Source organism: Drosophila serrata, unplaced genomic scaffold (genome assembly GCF_035046125.1).
Source record: "Drosophila serrata isolate PLE 108 unplaced genomic scaffold, ASM3504612v1 contig_293, whole genome shotgun sequence".
Lineage (NCBI taxonomy): Eukaryota > Metazoa > Arthropoda > Insecta > Diptera > Drosophilidae > Drosophila > Drosophila serrata.
This window is the reverse complement of record NW_028257191.1, coordinates 3,233,836-3,251,280: the sequence shown is the minus strand read 5'-3', so window position 1 is coordinate 3,251,280 and position 17,445 is coordinate 3,233,836. Positions and strand designations below refer to the sequence as shown.

General features: G+C 43.9%; 3 protein-coding genes and 1 long non-coding RNA gene across 25 annotated transcripts in view; 2 read left to right on the top strand and 2 right to left on the bottom strand.

Annotated features, from left to right (window-relative positions):
- bif (protein phosphatase 1-binding protein bifocal) overlaps window positions 1-4,558 on the top strand; it is a 16,037-nt gene extending 11,479 nt beyond the window's left edge. For 2 of the 7 annotated variants that reach the window (XR_015272577.1, XR_015272575.1), the window contains exons 6-8: window positions 430-1,161; window positions 2,602-3,001; window positions 3,397-4,558. Coding sequence is in view for 2 of the 7 variants with exons in the window: in XM_020952675.2 (XP_020808334.2) it covers window positions 3,397-3,779 (383 nt within the window). In the remaining 5 variants the exon portion in view is untranslated. The remainder of the gene's footprint in view (window positions 1-429; window positions 1,162-2,601; window positions 3,002-3,396) is intronic. The other 5 variants (XR_015272579.1, XR_015272578.1, XM_020952675.2 and 2 more) reach the window with 3 other exon arrangements.
- Window positions 4,457-6,102, bottom strand: LOC147643125 (uncharacterized). The gene is made up of 2 exons (XR_015272582.1): window positions 5,685-6,102; window positions 4,457-5,587 (listed from the first exon to the last, which is right to left on the bottom strand). It is a non-coding gene; the product is annotated as an uncharacterized LOC147643125 (long non-coding RNA).
- Window positions 6,098-16,302, top strand: PhKgamma (phosphorylase kinase gamma). 16 transcript variants are annotated; one of them, XM_086836830.1, is made up of 12 exons: window positions 6,101-6,262; window positions 6,861-7,147; window positions 8,251-8,403; window positions 8,870-9,048; window positions 9,112-9,396; window positions 9,459-9,549; window positions 9,961-10,097; window positions 10,162-10,259; window positions 11,043-11,126; window positions 12,552-13,133; window positions 15,191-15,349; window positions 15,463-16,302. In XM_086836830.1, the coding sequence occupies exons 3-12, from the start codon at window positions 8,312-8,314 to the stop codon at window positions 15,595-15,597; spliced, it is 1,842 nt and encodes a 613-aa protein (XP_086692956.1). In that variant the 5' UTR covers window positions 6,101-6,262; window positions 6,861-7,147; window positions 8,251-8,311; the 3' UTR covers window positions 15,598-16,302. The 16 variants fall into 16 exon arrangements, 15 of the variants coding, with proteins under 15 accessions (XP_020808337.1, XP_020808336.1, XP_086692956.1 ...); XR_015272580.1 differs by lacking the exon at window positions 11,043-11,126 and having other exon boundaries at window positions 6,099-6,262; window positions 13,828-15,349; XM_020952677.2 differs by lacking the exon at window positions 12,552-13,133 and having other exon boundaries at window positions 6,100-6,262.
- On the bottom strand, window positions 16,192-17,445 carry LOC110184260 (uncharacterized). The gene is made up of 2 exons (XM_020952723.2): window positions 16,661-17,445; window positions 16,192-16,592 (listed from the first exon to the last, which is right to left on the bottom strand). The coding sequence occupies exons 1-2, from the start codon at window positions 16,773-16,775 to the stop codon at window positions 16,357-16,359; spliced, it is 351 nt and encodes a 116-aa protein (XP_020808382.1). The 5' UTR covers window positions 16,776-17,445; the 3' UTR covers window positions 16,192-16,356.

Genomic DNA, 17,445 nt, shown 5'->3' with positions numbered 1-17,445 from the left:
GACCAACACCCAGGTGCTGCTTTCGTGTCCGTAACTGTCTCAGAATCCGCTCTGATTTCCGCTTCAGCCTCCGCTTCAGTCTCAGTTCCCAAATGTAGCGCCAGGACACCGCCTGGGGCCAACAACGGCTGCTGTCCTTCGTGGCCAAAGCTCCGTGGCGTCCTGGGCGCTCAGCTTCGCCGGCTAACCGGGCTGACGAGGCTCATCAGGTGGGTGGAGCCTTCAGCTAGGCAGCCCCAGATCCAAACCACCACCTCCTCCACCTCCGCTCTTCTACTATATATTAATATATACATATGCTCTCGCTCTCGAACTGAAGTCCCCCCAAAAAAATGCTATATAGCTAATGCTAAAACCGAATTCCGAACCACTATTGGGTCACGATACGGCTGAAAGGCTTTCAATTTCGCCTCACGCATATTTTTGCAGATTACCCAAGTTTAGGGAGGGGTATTATCTTGCAACAGTCGCCACAGCAACAGCAACAGCAGCCAGAACCTGCAACATCAACAGCAACAGCCACATCACCACAACCCAGAGCAACTGCAACAACAACAGCAGCAGCAGCAGCACAGCCAACGCTACCAACACCACCCACCCCAGAGGTTGTGGAAGCCGCTGCCCCAATCGTACCCACAACCGCCCACCAGCGCCCCCAGCTCCCGGCGAAGCCCAAGCCGCAGGGTGTGCGTAGGGCCAGGCCATCGGTGCTGCTGAAGCCGCAATATGCCTGCTTCCTGCAGCATGATGCAGCCGCAGCACCCAAATCCTCGCCAGCTCCACGCAAGGCCGCCTCATTTACGTTGGGCAATCACAGCAATCAGCAGCACCAGCGCCAGTCGAAGGAGCTTCTACAGCCGCAGAGTAAATATGAAACACCCATGAGGAGGAGTCGAGGCAGTAGTAGTAGTGGCGAGAGTGGCCAGCTCCAGACTCCGGCCACAGATCTCCAGCAGCTACAGCAGCATCTGCAGCGACGTCGTCGGCCCAGTCTGCCGTCGTCGCTGGCTTTGTCCAATGCCAGCACCGCCCTACTCCAGACACGCATACCAGGCACCACGCTCTACTATGTCTGATGGCCTGATGGGGCTCTAGACTCCGTATCCGTATCCGTATCCGCCAACGCCACCGATCCACGCGAATCCCTGCAGCCAGCGAAACGTAGGCATTGTCCAAGCTTTACTATATGTTTTACAACAATAACTATATAGGCTATAGTACCATCACCCATCATTCCCTGGATACAGTCCCCCTGGATATACCTCTCTTGGTGACCCCGATTCCGCTCTGCTCCCAAAACATAAATCTGGTCTGGCTTGTTTGTTGTGATGGCCGCTAAACTATAAAGCTGTAAAGTGTAAAGTGTAACCCGTACATATCCGACTCACTAATGCGGAAGCCGGGAAACAATAAGCAATGAACACTAAACACCAAAACCCGAACACTCCACCACACACACAACAACAACAACAAAAACAACAAACACTGGGGCAACCGGACACTCGAAACACACGACTAATATCGATTAATAGATGCAGATAGATGCAAAGAGATGCCCAGATGCAGTGACAAACACTTCCTCGTGTTTATGCGGAGCCCTGGATCGTGGATAGCTATGAATTCGAAATGGGAGAAACGAAATACCGAAGCCAAACCATTGTAGAGCTGTGCTGTAAATTAATACCCTAAGACTAGAGGCCAACAATTAGTCCAGTCTACACGAAATTTATCTAAAATACGGTGTCTTATAGTAGTATCATTATTATCATTTATTAGTTTCTTTGCTATATCAAACCCTTGTGATGTTTAAAGCTAAAACTTAGAGAAAATTGTATTTAGGCAAACAGAAAAGAGGGCAAATGACCAAGTGTACAAAAGGATATACGGACAAATGAAAAAGCAAACAAATGAACAAGTGAACACAGGGACAAGTGGACCAAGGAATAAACAAACAGACGGACAAATGAACAAGTAAACAGACAGACATAAAGGATTCTTAATATACTAGAAATAATACTGACTAGGCATCCCTTAAAATAGATATTATATAGCAGAGGATCCCCTCTATTTAGTATTATAAATCGAAGGTGTAAACCAAACCCAACCATTTGGCGATGATGACTACAAATTCCCCATTTTAGTTACGTACTTGGCACACCTGCTATGTGTGTGCTCAGCTTAATATTATATTTATGTGATGTGTGCTTATGTGTATGTTTTTGCTTTGTTTAGTTTTTGTTTTAGTTTTAGTTTTTCGTTTTCTGTTTCTGTTTCGGTTTCGTTTTAGTTATAGTCACATAGTCTTAGTTATATAGTTTTTAGTTTTGGTTGAGTCTAGCTTAGTTCGGTATGCAGCTGTGCTGTGCGGAGGGGCATGTATTGAATTGCAGCTCACAGTCGTAGCTATGTAGTTGCGATGATCCGATCCCCATTCCCCCTGTGGTTTTCATTTCAGCAACCGACAACCTTTGTTGATCATCATCGCACCGCTCTCGCTTTGTTTGCGTTGCATTGCATTGCGTTCCCTCTATTATTCTATTATTCAACTTCTATTCCAATTTCCATTTCTATTTTTTTGTTCATACTAATTTCTTTTTGCAGATATTATTTAAATGTAACAGAATACATAAGCAAAAGAGCGTTGTAATAATATCTATTGTTTATACAAAAAAAAAATACAACCATCATCATAACAAGCTAAAGGCAAATAACCCAAAACCAAACTGAACCGAACCGATAACAATCTAAACAACAGCCGCTGAATCCGAACTAAAAACTAAACTTAAACTAATTCAAAAATAACACATAAATCAAAAGCAAACGATTATAACCCAATAGTAACCCGATAGTCCGATAATCTAAACCCAATAACCCGATTATAATCGATCAAGTGCGATACAGTAACAGAAAGCCACAAAGAAACACCTCTAACCCAGTGCACTTGCTCTGCCTGCTCCGCTGGGCAGTCAAAACTAATCGCCAATTCATATTTAAAATTAAGGTAACTAACCCCAGATTAGACTCCACACGATATTGTACCAAAAACCACTCTCGGCACCTCCTCATCATCATCTCATCATCTCATGCTCCAGCTCCAGCTCCATGCTCCATGCTCCATGCTCCAGCTCATGTTTCGTTTTCATTTGCCTGAAAAATATCCAGAACCAAATCCAACCCCAGAAGCATCCTTTTCCACACCGATCACGCTACCAAATCCACCCAACCACCTCCCCCAACAAGACTATGATATATATCATATAAAAATATATATATTTTATATATTTTCCCGACTCGGTGCCACTTGTTTACCTTTGTAACTACTAACCCCTTTGCTCATTGAATTTTGAATATTTTGCCTAGATTTTTGTACTAATTGCACTTTTCGAATGCTTACAGGCTCCACGGCACTGGGCTTTTACACGCCCATGAAGGCCTCACCAATGGACAGCCTCTTCCAGCTGGGCGTGACGCGGTACGCGCTTCCAGAGAGCAGCAGCAGCGGTAGCAGCAACGGTAGCAGCCACAGTCCCACCAGCAACAACAGCAGCAATGGGAGCAGCAGCCCGGCCGGAGGAGCAGCAGCGGGCGGCGGTCGTCTAACGTTTAATGGCAACGGCAGCCTCGTTGGCATCGGCGAGGGACTGATCAAGGACGAGGACGAGACGACGGCTGCCTGCAAGAAGGGCGCTGACGAGGATGACTACCATCTGACGGCGACGCCGGGCGCTGCGAGTGTTGTTTACAGCGAGGGTACACAGAAGACGGATCTGCTGTACTGAGTCCAGGTCCTGGATCCCGTGTACCCCCCATTCCCATACCCATTCCCAAAAATTCCCTAATGAAAAGCGTGCGCTTAGGTGAAAATATCGTCTGCGACTTCCTCGGTTGAGCGGAGGAGAACCAACGTAATGCAAGTGTGGCGAGATACGATAACACGATACCGTAACGATACGTATATATACACATAAATATAGATATTACCTGTAAGTTCGTAGGCCTAGTACCGAGATGATGTGTATGTGAACAACAACGGCACTGTATGTTTGTGCGTGTGTGTCTGTCTTCTTTATATATATATATATACATGTGTGTTTTTTTTTTCATAAATTTATATTATTAATATTATTATGAATAACTGTAATGTGTATTTACACACTGAATCGGCAACGAGCTAACGAACGAGCATTTACTCGTCGCTGCCCATTTCTATTTGTATTTGTATTCCATTTACGGCAACATAATCATGCGTATCCCTAAGAGCGACCAGGATCTAGCGCGGCCCCGGAGATCTGAGCTTGCTGCATCCTCCATTTCCATTTCTTTGTGACCCTTCCACGTTTCTTCCACACCCCAGAGCCCGAAAGCAGAAACAAAACGAAAAAAAAAAACGAAAGCTACAGCGATACAGACAGAAAGCGAAAGCGAAACCCCATCCGGAAGAAAGTAAACAAGAAAATTGTAACATTTGCCTCATAATTATTATACATACATTTAGCGCTTATTAAATATTTTTTACAATTGTATTCCGTAAATAAATATAATATACAACAACATTAAATTTATTGTGTTTGATTTAACCTAAAGCATCGAAGGAAACTGAATTTTAACGACGAAGGCGAAAAAAAAAATTTCCTCTTGTTGTTGTAAGAAAAGTAGTTTGTTGTTGTTGTAGACCAAGTCCCGACTTCAACTTCGGCGTTTTCGGTGCAAATTCGCTCATTTCTGGATCCCATGCACCAGGCGAACAGAAGGCAGCAGCAGGCGACTCTGAACTGTTATACACTGTTATAAAAAGTATTGAGCGATCTGGCAACGCTGGTCATAAACTGGGCGAGTTACCAGATCGACGAAAAGGTTGAGCGTTGCCAGATTGTTGCAACGTTAGGGTTACCAGATCGATAAAAGGTGAGAGCTGCCAGATCGGCAAAACCCGAGCATTGCCAGATCGATTGGACATGTAGGTTGCCAGATCGACGAAAAGGGTGGACGTTGCCAGACAGATGCAACATCAGTGTTGCCAGCTCGATAAAAGGAGAGAGTTACCAGATCGACAACAGACGAGAGTTGCCAGATCGACAAAACACGGGCACTGTCAGATCGATTGGACATGTAAGTTGCCAGATCGGCGGAATTTTCGAGTTCCCAGATCAACTAAATATGCGAGCTGCCAGATCAACACACTCGGCGTCACTTGTTTACCGTTGCAACTACTAGCCCCTTTGCTCATTGAATTTGAAATATTTCACCTAGATTTCTGTACTAAATGCGCTTTTCGAATGCTCCACGGCTTTTACACGTCCATGAAGGCCTGACCAATGAACAGCCTCTTCCAGCTGCGCGGGACGCGGTACGCGCTGCCGGAGAGCATCAGCAACGGTAGAAGCCGCAGTCCCACCAGCAACAACAGCAGCAGCCCGGCCGGTGGAGTTGCAGCGGGCGGCGGTCGTCGTCGTTAAGGCATCGGCAGCCTCGTTGGCATCGGCGAGGCACTTATCAAGAACGAGGACGAGGCGACGGCAGCCTTCAAGGGGGGATGACTACCATTTGGCGGCGACGCAGGGTGCTGCCAGTGTTGTTTACAGTTAGGCTACAAAGAAGAAGAGAAGCAACGTAATGTAAATTTGGAGATACGATAACACGATGCCGTAACGAAACGTATATATACACATAAATATAGATATTACCTGTAAGTTCGTAGTTCTAGTACCGAGATATTGTCGTTGCCGTCGGTGACGCTCATCAAGCAAAAAGCTCGGGAAAAGATGGCGGCGCACGTAAGAAACAATTTCATAGCACCTGAGAGTGATGATGATCTAGCTTTATTGGACAGCTTAGAGAAATTCGCTTTTATTTAGCTTACTCCACACCTCAGAGAAAATAGCATTTCCCTTGCCATTTATAACAATAAGCGGTCAACTTATCGTCTGTGTCAATTCGAACTGCAATTTGGAGGTTAAAATAATGTATTTTCTGTTATTTACATATAAAATAATAAAAGAAATTAAATAATAACCTAGCTATAAATATTGTATCGATATATGCTGAGTTGGTTACCGATATATATTTCAGAAAGCTATCGATGTATCGATATGTGTGTACATTTTTGTTAGCCCCACATCCTGGTCACACTGCTAACAGTTTTGTGATTGTGTCAAAAATACAGGGGTTTTTGTTGCATTTGCAATTTAATCCGATAATATAAAGTGTGGAGTTATGCGAGAGACGGCGTTGCAAGCGACCAGCCACCAGAGCGGCCACACGTGTATGTGTTGGGGCGGTACGGGCGCCAAAAAGCGTACTACTAACCTTTAGTTGACATTGAAATGTACCCGCTTAGATGAATGTATGTGTGTGTGTGTGAGTGAGTGCGTCTCAGTGTGCGTGTGTGTGATTGCAAAGGAAGATGGGATGGATGAAGGAAAGAGAGGGCGAAAGCAAATCGAACCTGCTGCACAGCGCAGCACATCAACACCCCTCTCTCTCTCTCTCTCTCTCTCTCTCTTTCTAACCGTGTGTGTGCTTGCCCTCGTCTGTCTGTGTGCGTGCGTGGGTGAGGAAAACCAAAACACAACTCCCAGCGAGCAACAACAACAATGGCTAAACGGCAATTGATAAGCGGAATGGCATAAAATGCGTGGCGATGCAACAACAATCGTTCCGATGAAATACAATCAAAACAAACCGTTGTAGTTGTGTAATCGCCCCGTTCATCCGACCGTCGTTGTTGTTGTCGGTGTCCATGTCCGTGTCTCAGACTCTGTGCCTGTGCTTGCGTGTGTGTGTGTGTGTTAATTCTATTATTTTTGATTTAATTTCTGTTACTCTGCCAGTTACTCAAATCGATCTGTCTTCTGTTGTAGTTGGCATTCGTTATTAATTAAATCAGCTGCGGCATCGGGATCGGAATAGGAGCAGTGACGAGAGAGAGTGAAAGAAAGAGCGCGCGAGAGCGGCGCCAATAGTGTGCCGTCGTCTTCCCATTTCCACTTCAAATTTCAATTCCAATTCCAATTCAAAAAAATCCACCGTCGAGCAGCGGGCGGGCAGCCACGAAAGTTAACTTAACCGATACAGGCCACATCAAACCGGAGCACCAGCACCGCGGCAGCAGCAACAGCAACAGCAGCAGCAGCGGCGGCGTCACTTGGTAATTAAAAGGAAAGACCGAAAGTCGGCAAGTGGACAAGTCGGCAGAATCTCTCAGTCGCAGAGATTCACTCGCGCGCCTCACGTCCGTTCCTTCTCCTCCGTTCGTTATAAAAATAGCAACGCCTTAAACGATCGCTCGCATCGCATCGCATCAGAATCGGAATCAGAATCAGAATCAGCCGCCATCCCATCACATCGTCATCAAGTAGCGGATCTTGATTCAGATTGAGATAATCATATAATCATATAATCCTTGTATTGACAGCCTAAACTTTATCTTAAACATTTCCCCCAAACAAATATAACCCGGAAATTGATTTAACAAACTTGAAAGGCATGTTATTGTAAAATTGTCAATTCAATTTGATCTCATCTTTAGGTCCTGGAATATCAGAAAGTTAGCTTATGTCCGTTTTCTTATTGAATTTTATCTTGAAAATCTTTGTTTCCCATCTTATCAAAAGATATAGAATAGATAGTTTAGTAGCTTGCATTATAATGATATATAAAAAACATTATACCTAAGTTTTGGCTTGATCCACTCATTAGTTCCTGTTTTTTTTTAAATTTTGTTTGAATATCCCTCTGGTCAGAAGCTTGCAAAGCAGTGAAGGAGTCATTTCCGACCCTATAATTCATATATATTCTTGATCAGCATCGAAAACTGAATCGATCTAGCCATATCCGAGCGAAAAAAAATCGAAAAAATTGTAACTTTTTAAAATTTTGAATTAAGTATGCAGATTTATTAGCCTAACAAAAACTAACATAGGAATGTTTTCCGAATTGAAATTATTGCTTGTTTGGCTTAGTTATGAAATTTTTAAATATTGAAATATCGAAAAAATTTCATATAAAAATAGCTATATAATTCGCATTTTTTAAATACTTTAACTTACTTTTTCCAGAAATCTCAGAGGTTTCTTCATAGACTACACCTTTAATTATGTTTAATCAAAAACCTCGACTTCTAGCCAAGATAAACTCTAAAAGCAGCAAAACCCAAGACATTAGATATTATTAGATAAAAACCTGTTTCGATCTCTTATTCCTGTTTAAATACTTTTCCTCAATTAATAGAACTCTGTTTTTCCCGCACAGATATTGGCCTCTCTTTGCTTGGAAGCCGATCGCAGTAACCGGCAACATTTCACTGGATCTAATGGCCAAGGACGAGGAGGATGATCTGCTGCCCGATAAGGATGCCGCCAAGGGCTTCTACGCCAAGTATGAGCCCAAGGAGATATTGGGCAGGTGAGAGGAGCAAGCGGCAGTAAAAGCTTACACAATACACACTGAGGCAGCTCTTCAGCTGCGGTGGTCCGATACCCGCTTAATGCTACGCTTGCAGTAATGTAAGCTTTGTTTATGGCTCTGCATTTTGGGGCCAATGGTGTGGTGCCAGTGAGTCAGCCTACCAAGAAGCACTTCACATGGCCATACGTGTGCGGCGCCTCATTTCCGCCTGAGCAATGGGAATCGGTATGGGAATGGAGCGGCGCCTGGTTGCCGGCTACCGCTCCTCCTTCTACTCCTCTGACTGTGTCATTGCCTCGATTACATCCTCCATAAATTCGACTTTACCAGCGGGAACTAAGCAAATAAGAGGACTAAGCGAAAAACAAGGGCAATTACAACTATATTACAGCGATTAGATAAATCATACGATGATCATGCCAGAGCCAAGTGATCCAGCAGCTGTTTTTGTTTGATCTTGCAGGGGCATCAGCTCGACCGTGCGCCGGTGCATCGAGAAGGAGACGGGCAAGGAGTTCGCCGCCAAGATCATCGACCTGGGCGCCACCACGGAAGCGGGCGAGACGAATCCATATCATATGCTCGAAGCAACCAGACAAGAAATCTCAATACTGCGTCAGGTCATGGGCCATCCCTACATAAGTGAGTGCCAGTTCTCTCCTCCTCTCCTTAGACTCTCTTGCTTAATTCCCTATTTATTTTCAGTTGATCTGCAGGACGTGTTTGAGTCAGATGCATTTGTTTTCCTCGTATTTGAGCTCTGTCCGAAAGGCGAGCTCTTTGACTATCTGACCTCTGTGGTGACGCTGTCAGAGAAGAAGACACGCACTATTATGCGCCAGATCTTCGAGGGCGTCGAGTATATCCACGCCAAGAATATCGTTCATCGCGACCTTAAGCCCGAGAACATCTTGCTCGACGAGAATCACAATGTAAAGATCACGGACTTTGGCTTCGCCAGGCAGCTGCAGGAAGGCGAGAAACTTACAGGTGAGCAATGCTGCAGTCTAATCAGATCTGCTTAACTAAAACCACTTTCATTTTCGTTGCAGATCTGTGCGGAACGCCGGGCTACTTGGCGCCGGAGACACTGAAGTGTAATATGTTCGAGGGATCGCCCGGCTACTCCCAGGAAGTGGATATGTAAGAAATATTTAGGTTGAATCGATAGAAACATTGCTGGTGGTTAGGAATCAGCCTTGGAAGGGGGGAAAACGACCTAACAAGGGGTTAAATTACTTCCTTGAAATAAATGTAAACATGGCTTGTTTATAATTTTTAACTACGTTCATCAGATTGTTGTTTTGGTTGCATTTTTTCAAATGAGTCACTAGCTTGTCCAGTTAATTTGAAACCTGATGAGTTCCGATATCGTCAACTATTTTTTCTTTTGCTTTAATTTATTTATTTGCTGTGAAAGCTTCCCATTGGGATCCCCATTTCATTGGTTCAGCAATAAATACCTTACAAATGTAGAAGTAGATTCCCACTTGGATCTGCTTTCTTTGGGTTCAGCAAATAAAATTGATACCCTTTCTTATTTCGCACTTTCAGATGGGCCTGCGGCGTTATTATGTTCACGCTGCTTGTCGGCTGTCCACCCTTCTGGCACCGCAAGCAGATGGTCATGCTGCGGAATATCATGGAGGGCAAGTACAGCTTCACCTCGCCCGAGTGGGCAGATATTTCAGGTGAGCCCCGTCCCACAGTTCTTTCAACCTTAAGAACACAATTATTAATCGATATTGCTTGCAGAGGATCCCAAGGATCTGATACGCAAATGTCTAGTCGTTGATCCTGCGCAACGTATCACCGTCAAGGAAGTATTAAGACATCCATTCTTCAACCAAATGGTAAGTGCCGGAAGTACTGGCGGCTGCCGAAGCACGATACCCAACACCACAACCACCTCTAGCACCTCTGCGGGAGGAAAGTCTGTTCAAATTCAAGTCGCGTACTACTACTACTACTACGTCCTAGGCCCAGTAGCAGTCTCTCTAGTCCTTTCGGGGCCCTGTTCATATAGAATCTAGGTTTCTAGACGTAGCCTGGATCTGGGGCTCTCGTACACACAATAAACCGAACCAAACCAATCCACAACCCCCCTGCAAATGTCTCTAAACCCACCAAACACAACACACTCTGATGGAAAGAACAATACACCTGTGACTCACACCCACTCACAACAGCCTAATATTAACTGCTTATTCCTACCGTGTTACTGCCTATTTAAATACGATTATATTATGATTTATGTTTTGGTTAGGATAAGACATAAGCCCCCGTAGTTAAACCAACTCAACTGTGAGCTCTCTCAGAGGATCCATATCCACCCGAGTCTATTTTTAGTTTTGCCCTTCCTTTCGGGTTGTTTAAGCATTACGCCTCTCTTCCGTTTGCTATTAATAGTGTTGTGCGTTAATATTAATTTTACGATTACTATTTTTTATTATACCAAACCATTTTCTTTCTTCTTTTCCTTACATATACAAAAACGATCAAAAAATATATATCAAAAATTGATACAATTAATTTAAAAAACGAATACCGAAACGAACGATAACAAACATTTTCGATCGCTCCGTAAACTGATACTGATACCGATACCGATACCGCGATACATTCGCAATCGATAGCTGTTCGAGCAGAACATTGATGGCCTCAAGCGCAGCCTGTCGACCAAGTCCCGGCGTATGAGTCGCATCACTGAGATCGCACTGGTAACGAACTGTTCCCGGACTAACCCAACCCTTAAGCCCTCTGTCTGTATCTCTCTCTCTCTATCTTCCTATATCTCTCTCTTTCTCACTCACTCTCTGTGCTGTGTGTGTGTCTCCGTTTATCGGAGCCATAATCGCTGTAATAACGATAAACCCCACGATCGATGATCGATGATAACCGATGGGACCGGCAGCTCCAACTCAACTCATGTCCATGCAACGCTGCCGGGCCCCCAGCATCCGTTCGTGTCTATGTTCCGTTGCATTATGTTCTGTTTCGTTATGTGCGCCGATCTACTAGCCTCTTAACCCAGCTATATTCAAAATATATATATATATACACAACATAGTGCATATCAATCGTATACTATATATTCCACTAAGTATTATATATGTATATATGAAGCATTGAGCTTTAATAACTTCTAACTGACAAAACAAACCTATGCTTCGTTTTTTTGCATCCGATTTTTGTTTTGTTTTTTTTGCCTGACAATAATTATTGCGATTGCGCGACGATAATGATGATGATCGAGATAATGATGATGATGCCCATGCCCCATGATGATAACCAAATCCCATCTAAATACCTCTAATCCCATTTCGTTGTACTTGATGTTCGTTCGATCGTTGTTGTTTGTAGTTCGTTTGCCCCTCCTTTTCCCCCTACTTATTATACACATATATATATGTTTTGTACAAAAATCGACCGATTGCCGATAACTAAAACCGATAACACGTGTGTGTGTGTGCAGCCATTCGATTCATAATCCGTCGTTAAGTTAATCTCTGTGTCTGCATGCCAAGCAATAAGCAGGGTACCCACTTCCCAGTCCCCAGATTTTCCAAAAACAAAACCAAAACCTTTCCCCGAAATCCATGTTCCATGCATGAGCAAGTGCATTGACCAATAGAAGATGAAGTAAACAAAAGTAAGGCAGTGTGAGATATGAGGATGTAGCCCCTATACCTTTAGAATTTCTCAAAGTTTAGTTTCAGTTCGAAGAAAACCTTCAAAGAATCGAAAGCAGCCAAAGAGACTCAAAGAATCGGTCTTCTAACATTCAATAGTTATTAAAATCTTGAAGAAATAACCAAGGTATAGGGGTGCCCTAAGGATAAACCCCAAACAAGGTGCATATAAGTCCTAGGATGCAGATATTAATACATATATCGTTAAGGTCTATACCCAAGTCTAGTTCTTAAGTCGAGGAGTTATTCTAAGTAAGCGCCTCAGCTGATAATGATTCCCGTCTATATATAATATCCCGTTTATAACTGATAACCAACATTTTAATTTCTTCCGCGCCAACACTGTGCTGCTGCCTCTGCATCTGCCTTTGCCTATGCCGATCTCGAATCCGATCCCCTCTCGTTATCCTTGGCTATCCGCTACGATTCCCGTATCCAAATCGCGTTCGCCAGGTGCTAATGGGTGATCGCCGGCATCCGCATCTGCATCCACCGCCGCCGGTCGTCACTGCCGGCCCCTCGAGTCGCTACTCCCTGGCGGGCTCCTCATCGATGGCCCTAAATACTGGTTACCTGTACTGTGCGCCGCAGAGCTCGTATTCCTCAAACCGGATGCGCGATGGGCCACTGGACGATGCCTGTCACTCTGCCTCGATGGTCAACTCCTGCGCCTCAGCATCCTCAGCCTCTGCCAGCACATCTGCAAATGCATCCGCCTCTTACAAAACGCTTACGGCGACGGTCTACTATCAGCAGCAGCCCCAGCAGCAGCAGCAGCAGCATCAGCAACAGCAGTTCCTGCAGTCACAGCAACAGCAACAGGCACAGGCACAGGCAATGGCACAGGCGCAGCAGCAGCAGCAGCAACAATCCCACCACCAGCAGACACCACAACTGCATCCACATCCCCATACGCAAAAATCGCAGACGCAGGTGCAGCCAGGTGGCGATGTCGATGCAGATGCCAATGGCAATGGCTACGAAAGTGCAGCCACTGTTGGCAAGCACTTGGTCTATGCATCACTCCCAGTGCAGGCAGGTTTTCCTTTGATATTCTTTGCTTTTCTATTCATTACAAGTGTCCTGCAGGACAGTGTCAGGAAATGCCAGGGAAACGAATTTCAGAAAGTACAAGAACCAGTCTTAATTATATTACATTTGTAATGTTTTGAATATAATTGTAAAGATAGATTACCACAGAGACCTCATAAGGAAGAATCATATTAAATATTTAAATAATTTTCCATTTTAACAAAGACTTTACTTTAATGTCCGTATTTTTCTTTAGTTTGATTTATATACAATTCGTTTCTTGTATTTTCGTTTCTTTGGTGTTTCTTGACAGCCACCTTGCGGGCTCTATATAGTTTTATTTAGTTGCCACACGTATGATTTAATGATCACTGATTATCGTTTAATTTCTAGTGCTTTTAGTTTATTCGATTAGAGCATAGCAAGTCACCACATTCATTTAAGAGTCAAGCTGCACTCGACATTATCTCTCCCTCTCTATCTCTCTATTTCTGTCTCGCTCATATTGGACATGTGTCCAAGATCTTGGATTATAAATCCATGTCCGGTTCGTGGTCCAAACCCCACCGCTTTCCCATCACCCATCCCAACATCCATACATCCGCCTTTTGATTAGACCTAAGACCCAAAATTATTCAACTGCACTACAACACGTCTTACTTTATTATTACTTAACTATTATTGTATCTCCTTATAGCTGACACTTTGTCATATCATAGCGAGTAAACACAATGTTTGTATTATATGCACCTTTCTCTAGTACATATCTCTCGGGTGAACTGGATGATATTTACAAGAACTGTATGTAGTTGACTTGCTTTCGCCGTATAAGTGTAGTATTATTTGTAGCCTTAGATACCATCTAGATGGGTTTGGCTCATCTATCTTTTACTCTCTCTATCTCTCTCTGTGTGTGCACTGTCTGTCGTCCAGGATCTAACCCAAAAAACTAACTGCATGCCAGTCCTAGTTAAGACTAATCCCAAGGCACATCCCACATACTATACCCACAATGTACATATATAGATAACACCCAAAGAAATGCGCTTCAAAATATGATAAGGTTCAAGGTTTTCGAAGATGATTAGCTGCATTTCTTTGGGTGCATCTGTCATATGTTATCTGTTATCTCTGTAATTGTATCTACAATATTATAAAAATAACGCAAAAATCGATTCACTGACGGATTATTTTATTTAATTTCTCCTCTGTTGATGATGTTAAACACGTTTTGTTTGTGTGTCATGTTCTCTATATTGTCAGAGTCTCAACGCCCTTATAAGATGTGTGTCTATAAGTCGGTGTTGTGGAGACTCCCTTGTGAGTAAACCAAGTCAAACTGAGATAGATTTGCATACAGTATTTATATTATTATTATTATTACTTTTATATCCATCCATCCACCATGCCCACACATATATCTACTATATCTACTTGTGTCAATGTGATCGAATTACTCCTCGTGTATCCGCATTATTCCATAGTTGGTAATCCGTAAAATAGCGTGAATGTTTTGTGTCAATCTCACCTTGTAATTACCCCAATTAACCCCTGAATAACTAATATATATACACACACCCGATCTTTGGTTTGCTTGGGAGTTACTACCAGTTAACCGCCAGTTAAAAAGTTAACGCTCACCCATCGACAACTAACTCCACCTTTCAAACCCTAACTACCAGACTAACATCTCGGGCATTTGAAAAAACACATTGCTGTCCCCCAATGCCATTGCTGTCCCCCAATGCCTCTGATCTCTGTTTTCTTGTTCTTGCTGTATTCTTGTTCCGGTTGTGGTCCTTGATCTAAGGATTAACCATTAATGCCATTAAATCGCTAACTGCTAATTGCTAACTCAGATACAACAAATGAAAGCTAACCTCCCTGTTAACGCTAACCCGTGGCGTGTGCACCTAACCAACACAAAGCCAAACAATAATAATAATAAAAAAAAAGAGAATAAAAAAAAAACAATAAAGATATATCGATGAGAAAAATAACAAGACCCAACTAATCCCAATGCATCAACTCTTGCTCCGTTTCCTTTTTCTCACGTTTAGCTGCGGAAACAGAGTCGCTTCAATGCGCGCAAAAAGTTCCAATTTGCCATACTCGTGATACGGGCCGTCATCCGGATACGGCGCCTGCGCTACACCGCCGAGCCGCTGCACGTTGAGGAGGCTATCCGGGATCCGTATCGCGTCAAGGTTCTACGCAAGGTGAGTATCAGGCGCGAAGGACATCGCACAACCGGAGTCATCTACATCTTATTTCTATCTTATAAGAGTTGTACTCACTCAAAAACCTCCAACTTATCCATTCTTCATTTCAGGTCATCGATGGCTGTGCCTTCCGTGTCTATGGACATTGGGTGAAGAAGGGCGAGGGCCAGAATCGTGCCGCCCTCTTCGAGAATACTCCGCGCACCGAGCTCCACGCGCTCTACATCAATAATCTCAGCCGATAGGAGGCGGGAGCCGGTGGCCTGGTCGCTAAGGAGCTGCCCAACCAGTACACCAGACAAGGACACCTAAAATGAAGGAGGAAATAAAACGAATTAGCAAAAGTTACTAAAGAAACACACACAAAACAGGAAATTGCAATTGCTGCTGTGTCCCACAAAGACGAATAGAAAGAAGAAGGAGAGACACCAAAAAGGATTCGGGACTCCAACTAGGAGGGATTCGTCTCGTTCTGGGTGTGTTAAACCCAGGCCAGGATCAAAAACATACTAAACATTTATAGACATATGTTTAGAGGTTCTCCCCACGCCTCAGATTTGTCCTTGTGATTTCGTTTAGACCTTTTACTTCTTTCGAAATAATCTTCAGATTTATTATTTTTGTTGTTTTTTTTTATGATGCAAGCTTATCGCTCATCAATTATATACATAAATACATATTATACATATAGAGAGCTATGTATTACCCAAATGAGGCCAGAACGAGCCGAATCCGTATCCGAATCCGAGTCCGAATTAGCCAAGGGACTAAACAGATCCCACTTGGCCCACTATCCAAGCCCAACTACACCCACACGAGCAAGCCTACATGCATATGTATTTTCTGTTAATGATTCTATTAAATTATTTAATTGTATTGCTAAGCGTTTACATTTTAATTGTTATGTTGTAGTATACACAATAAATAAAAACAAAAACAAACAAAAAAAAGTAGGTGTAGAGGGAAGGAAGAAAGACCCCCCCCCAAAAGGACTCAATCCTAACCTAGATGTGCTTGTTGCAGTCATAGGCCCGCTCACAGCACTCGGGGAAGCTGCGATTGGTGTTCACAAAGTCACGCTGCTTGCATCCCTTGGGTGGGGCCACGGCCCTGCAGGTCTTGATGGTCACATGGCCATCTGAATCACAGGTGGCACCGGCACAGGGATGGTCCGGCAGCTTGCCGCTCTGGCCAGGCGACAATACAGTGTTGGCGTCCAGCACACACTTGCCGGGATGTGCTGCAAAGAGTTATAAGGATATCCTTGCTATAGATATTCCTTGAAACTGAAGGATAGCTTAAGCTCACCATCATTGGTCAGCTTGACCCGGGCCACGGCAGCCTGGGCGCTATTGTGTCCACCCAGGATAACCAGGACCAGGCAGGCGGCGAGGAGAGCAGCGGTGACGTTGAAGCGAGACATCTTGATGTTGATTTCGAGAAGGAGGATTAGGAAGACTGGAAGAACCGATGCGGATTTCGAAGTGATCGATAAGGCTGCTGGTCCGCAAGTGCTGCCGTTGTGGCTCCAGCGACAATGTTTTATACGCTGCCTGGGGCGTCGGTTATCAGAGAAGGCAAAGCACCAGGGCACCGGCTTATCCGCGACAGCAACGCTTGACGGCTTGACCTTGTCGAAGCGATCCTCCGGCACCGCCCTGGCTTTCCGGCACCCCGGTGCTCCTCCGGAGATCTCCGGTTCCTCGGCTCCAGCTGCCTGTTTGGCCACTTTTGTTGCTATTTCTTGTTTTATTGTCGGATTTTTTTTTATTTACTACCCACCGGCTCTGGGGTTCATTGAGTATTTAATTACAAGTTCACACACACACACACACACGGCGCTCGTCTTGATTAGCTTTTTAATTATTAATGCACAACACATACGCATGCGCGACGGAATTTTATACCCTTGCAGGGTATTATAATTATGGTCAGAAGTTTGCAAAACCCAGTCAAGGAGTCATTTCCGATATACTTCATATATGTACATACATATATATCTTGAGTTTAAAATATTATAATTTGTTTGCACTTATTAAATCAATATTTGTAGATATGATTTGTTTTAAGAAAATTGGAGTACTATATATGTT

What these genes read in the sequence shown, in the direction of transcription:
- PhKgamma (XM_086836830.1), top strand. Translation starts at nt 8,312, where the DNA reads ATGGCCAAGGACGAGGAGGATGATCTGCTGCCCGATAAGGATGCCGCC. An exon ending in CATGGGCCATCCCTACATAA is followed by an intron (nt 9,049 to 9,111) that starts GTGAGTGCCAGT and finishes ATTTATTTTCAG; the next exon opens with TTGATCTGCAGGACGTGTTT. An exon ending in CGAGTGGGCAGATATTTCAG is followed by an intron (nt 10,098 to 10,161) that starts GTGAGCCCCGTC and finishes TATTGCTTGCAG; the next exon opens with AGGATCCCAAGGATCTGATA.
- LOC110184260 (XM_020952723.2), bottom strand. Translation starts at nt 16,775, where the DNA reads ATGTCTCGCTTCAACGTCACCGCTGCTCTCCTCGCCGCCTGCCTGGTC. An exon ending in GGTCAAGCTGACCAATGATG is followed by an intron (nt 16,593 to 16,660) that starts GTGAGCTTAAGC and finishes AACTCTTTGCAG; the next exon opens with CACATCCCGGCAAGTGTGTG.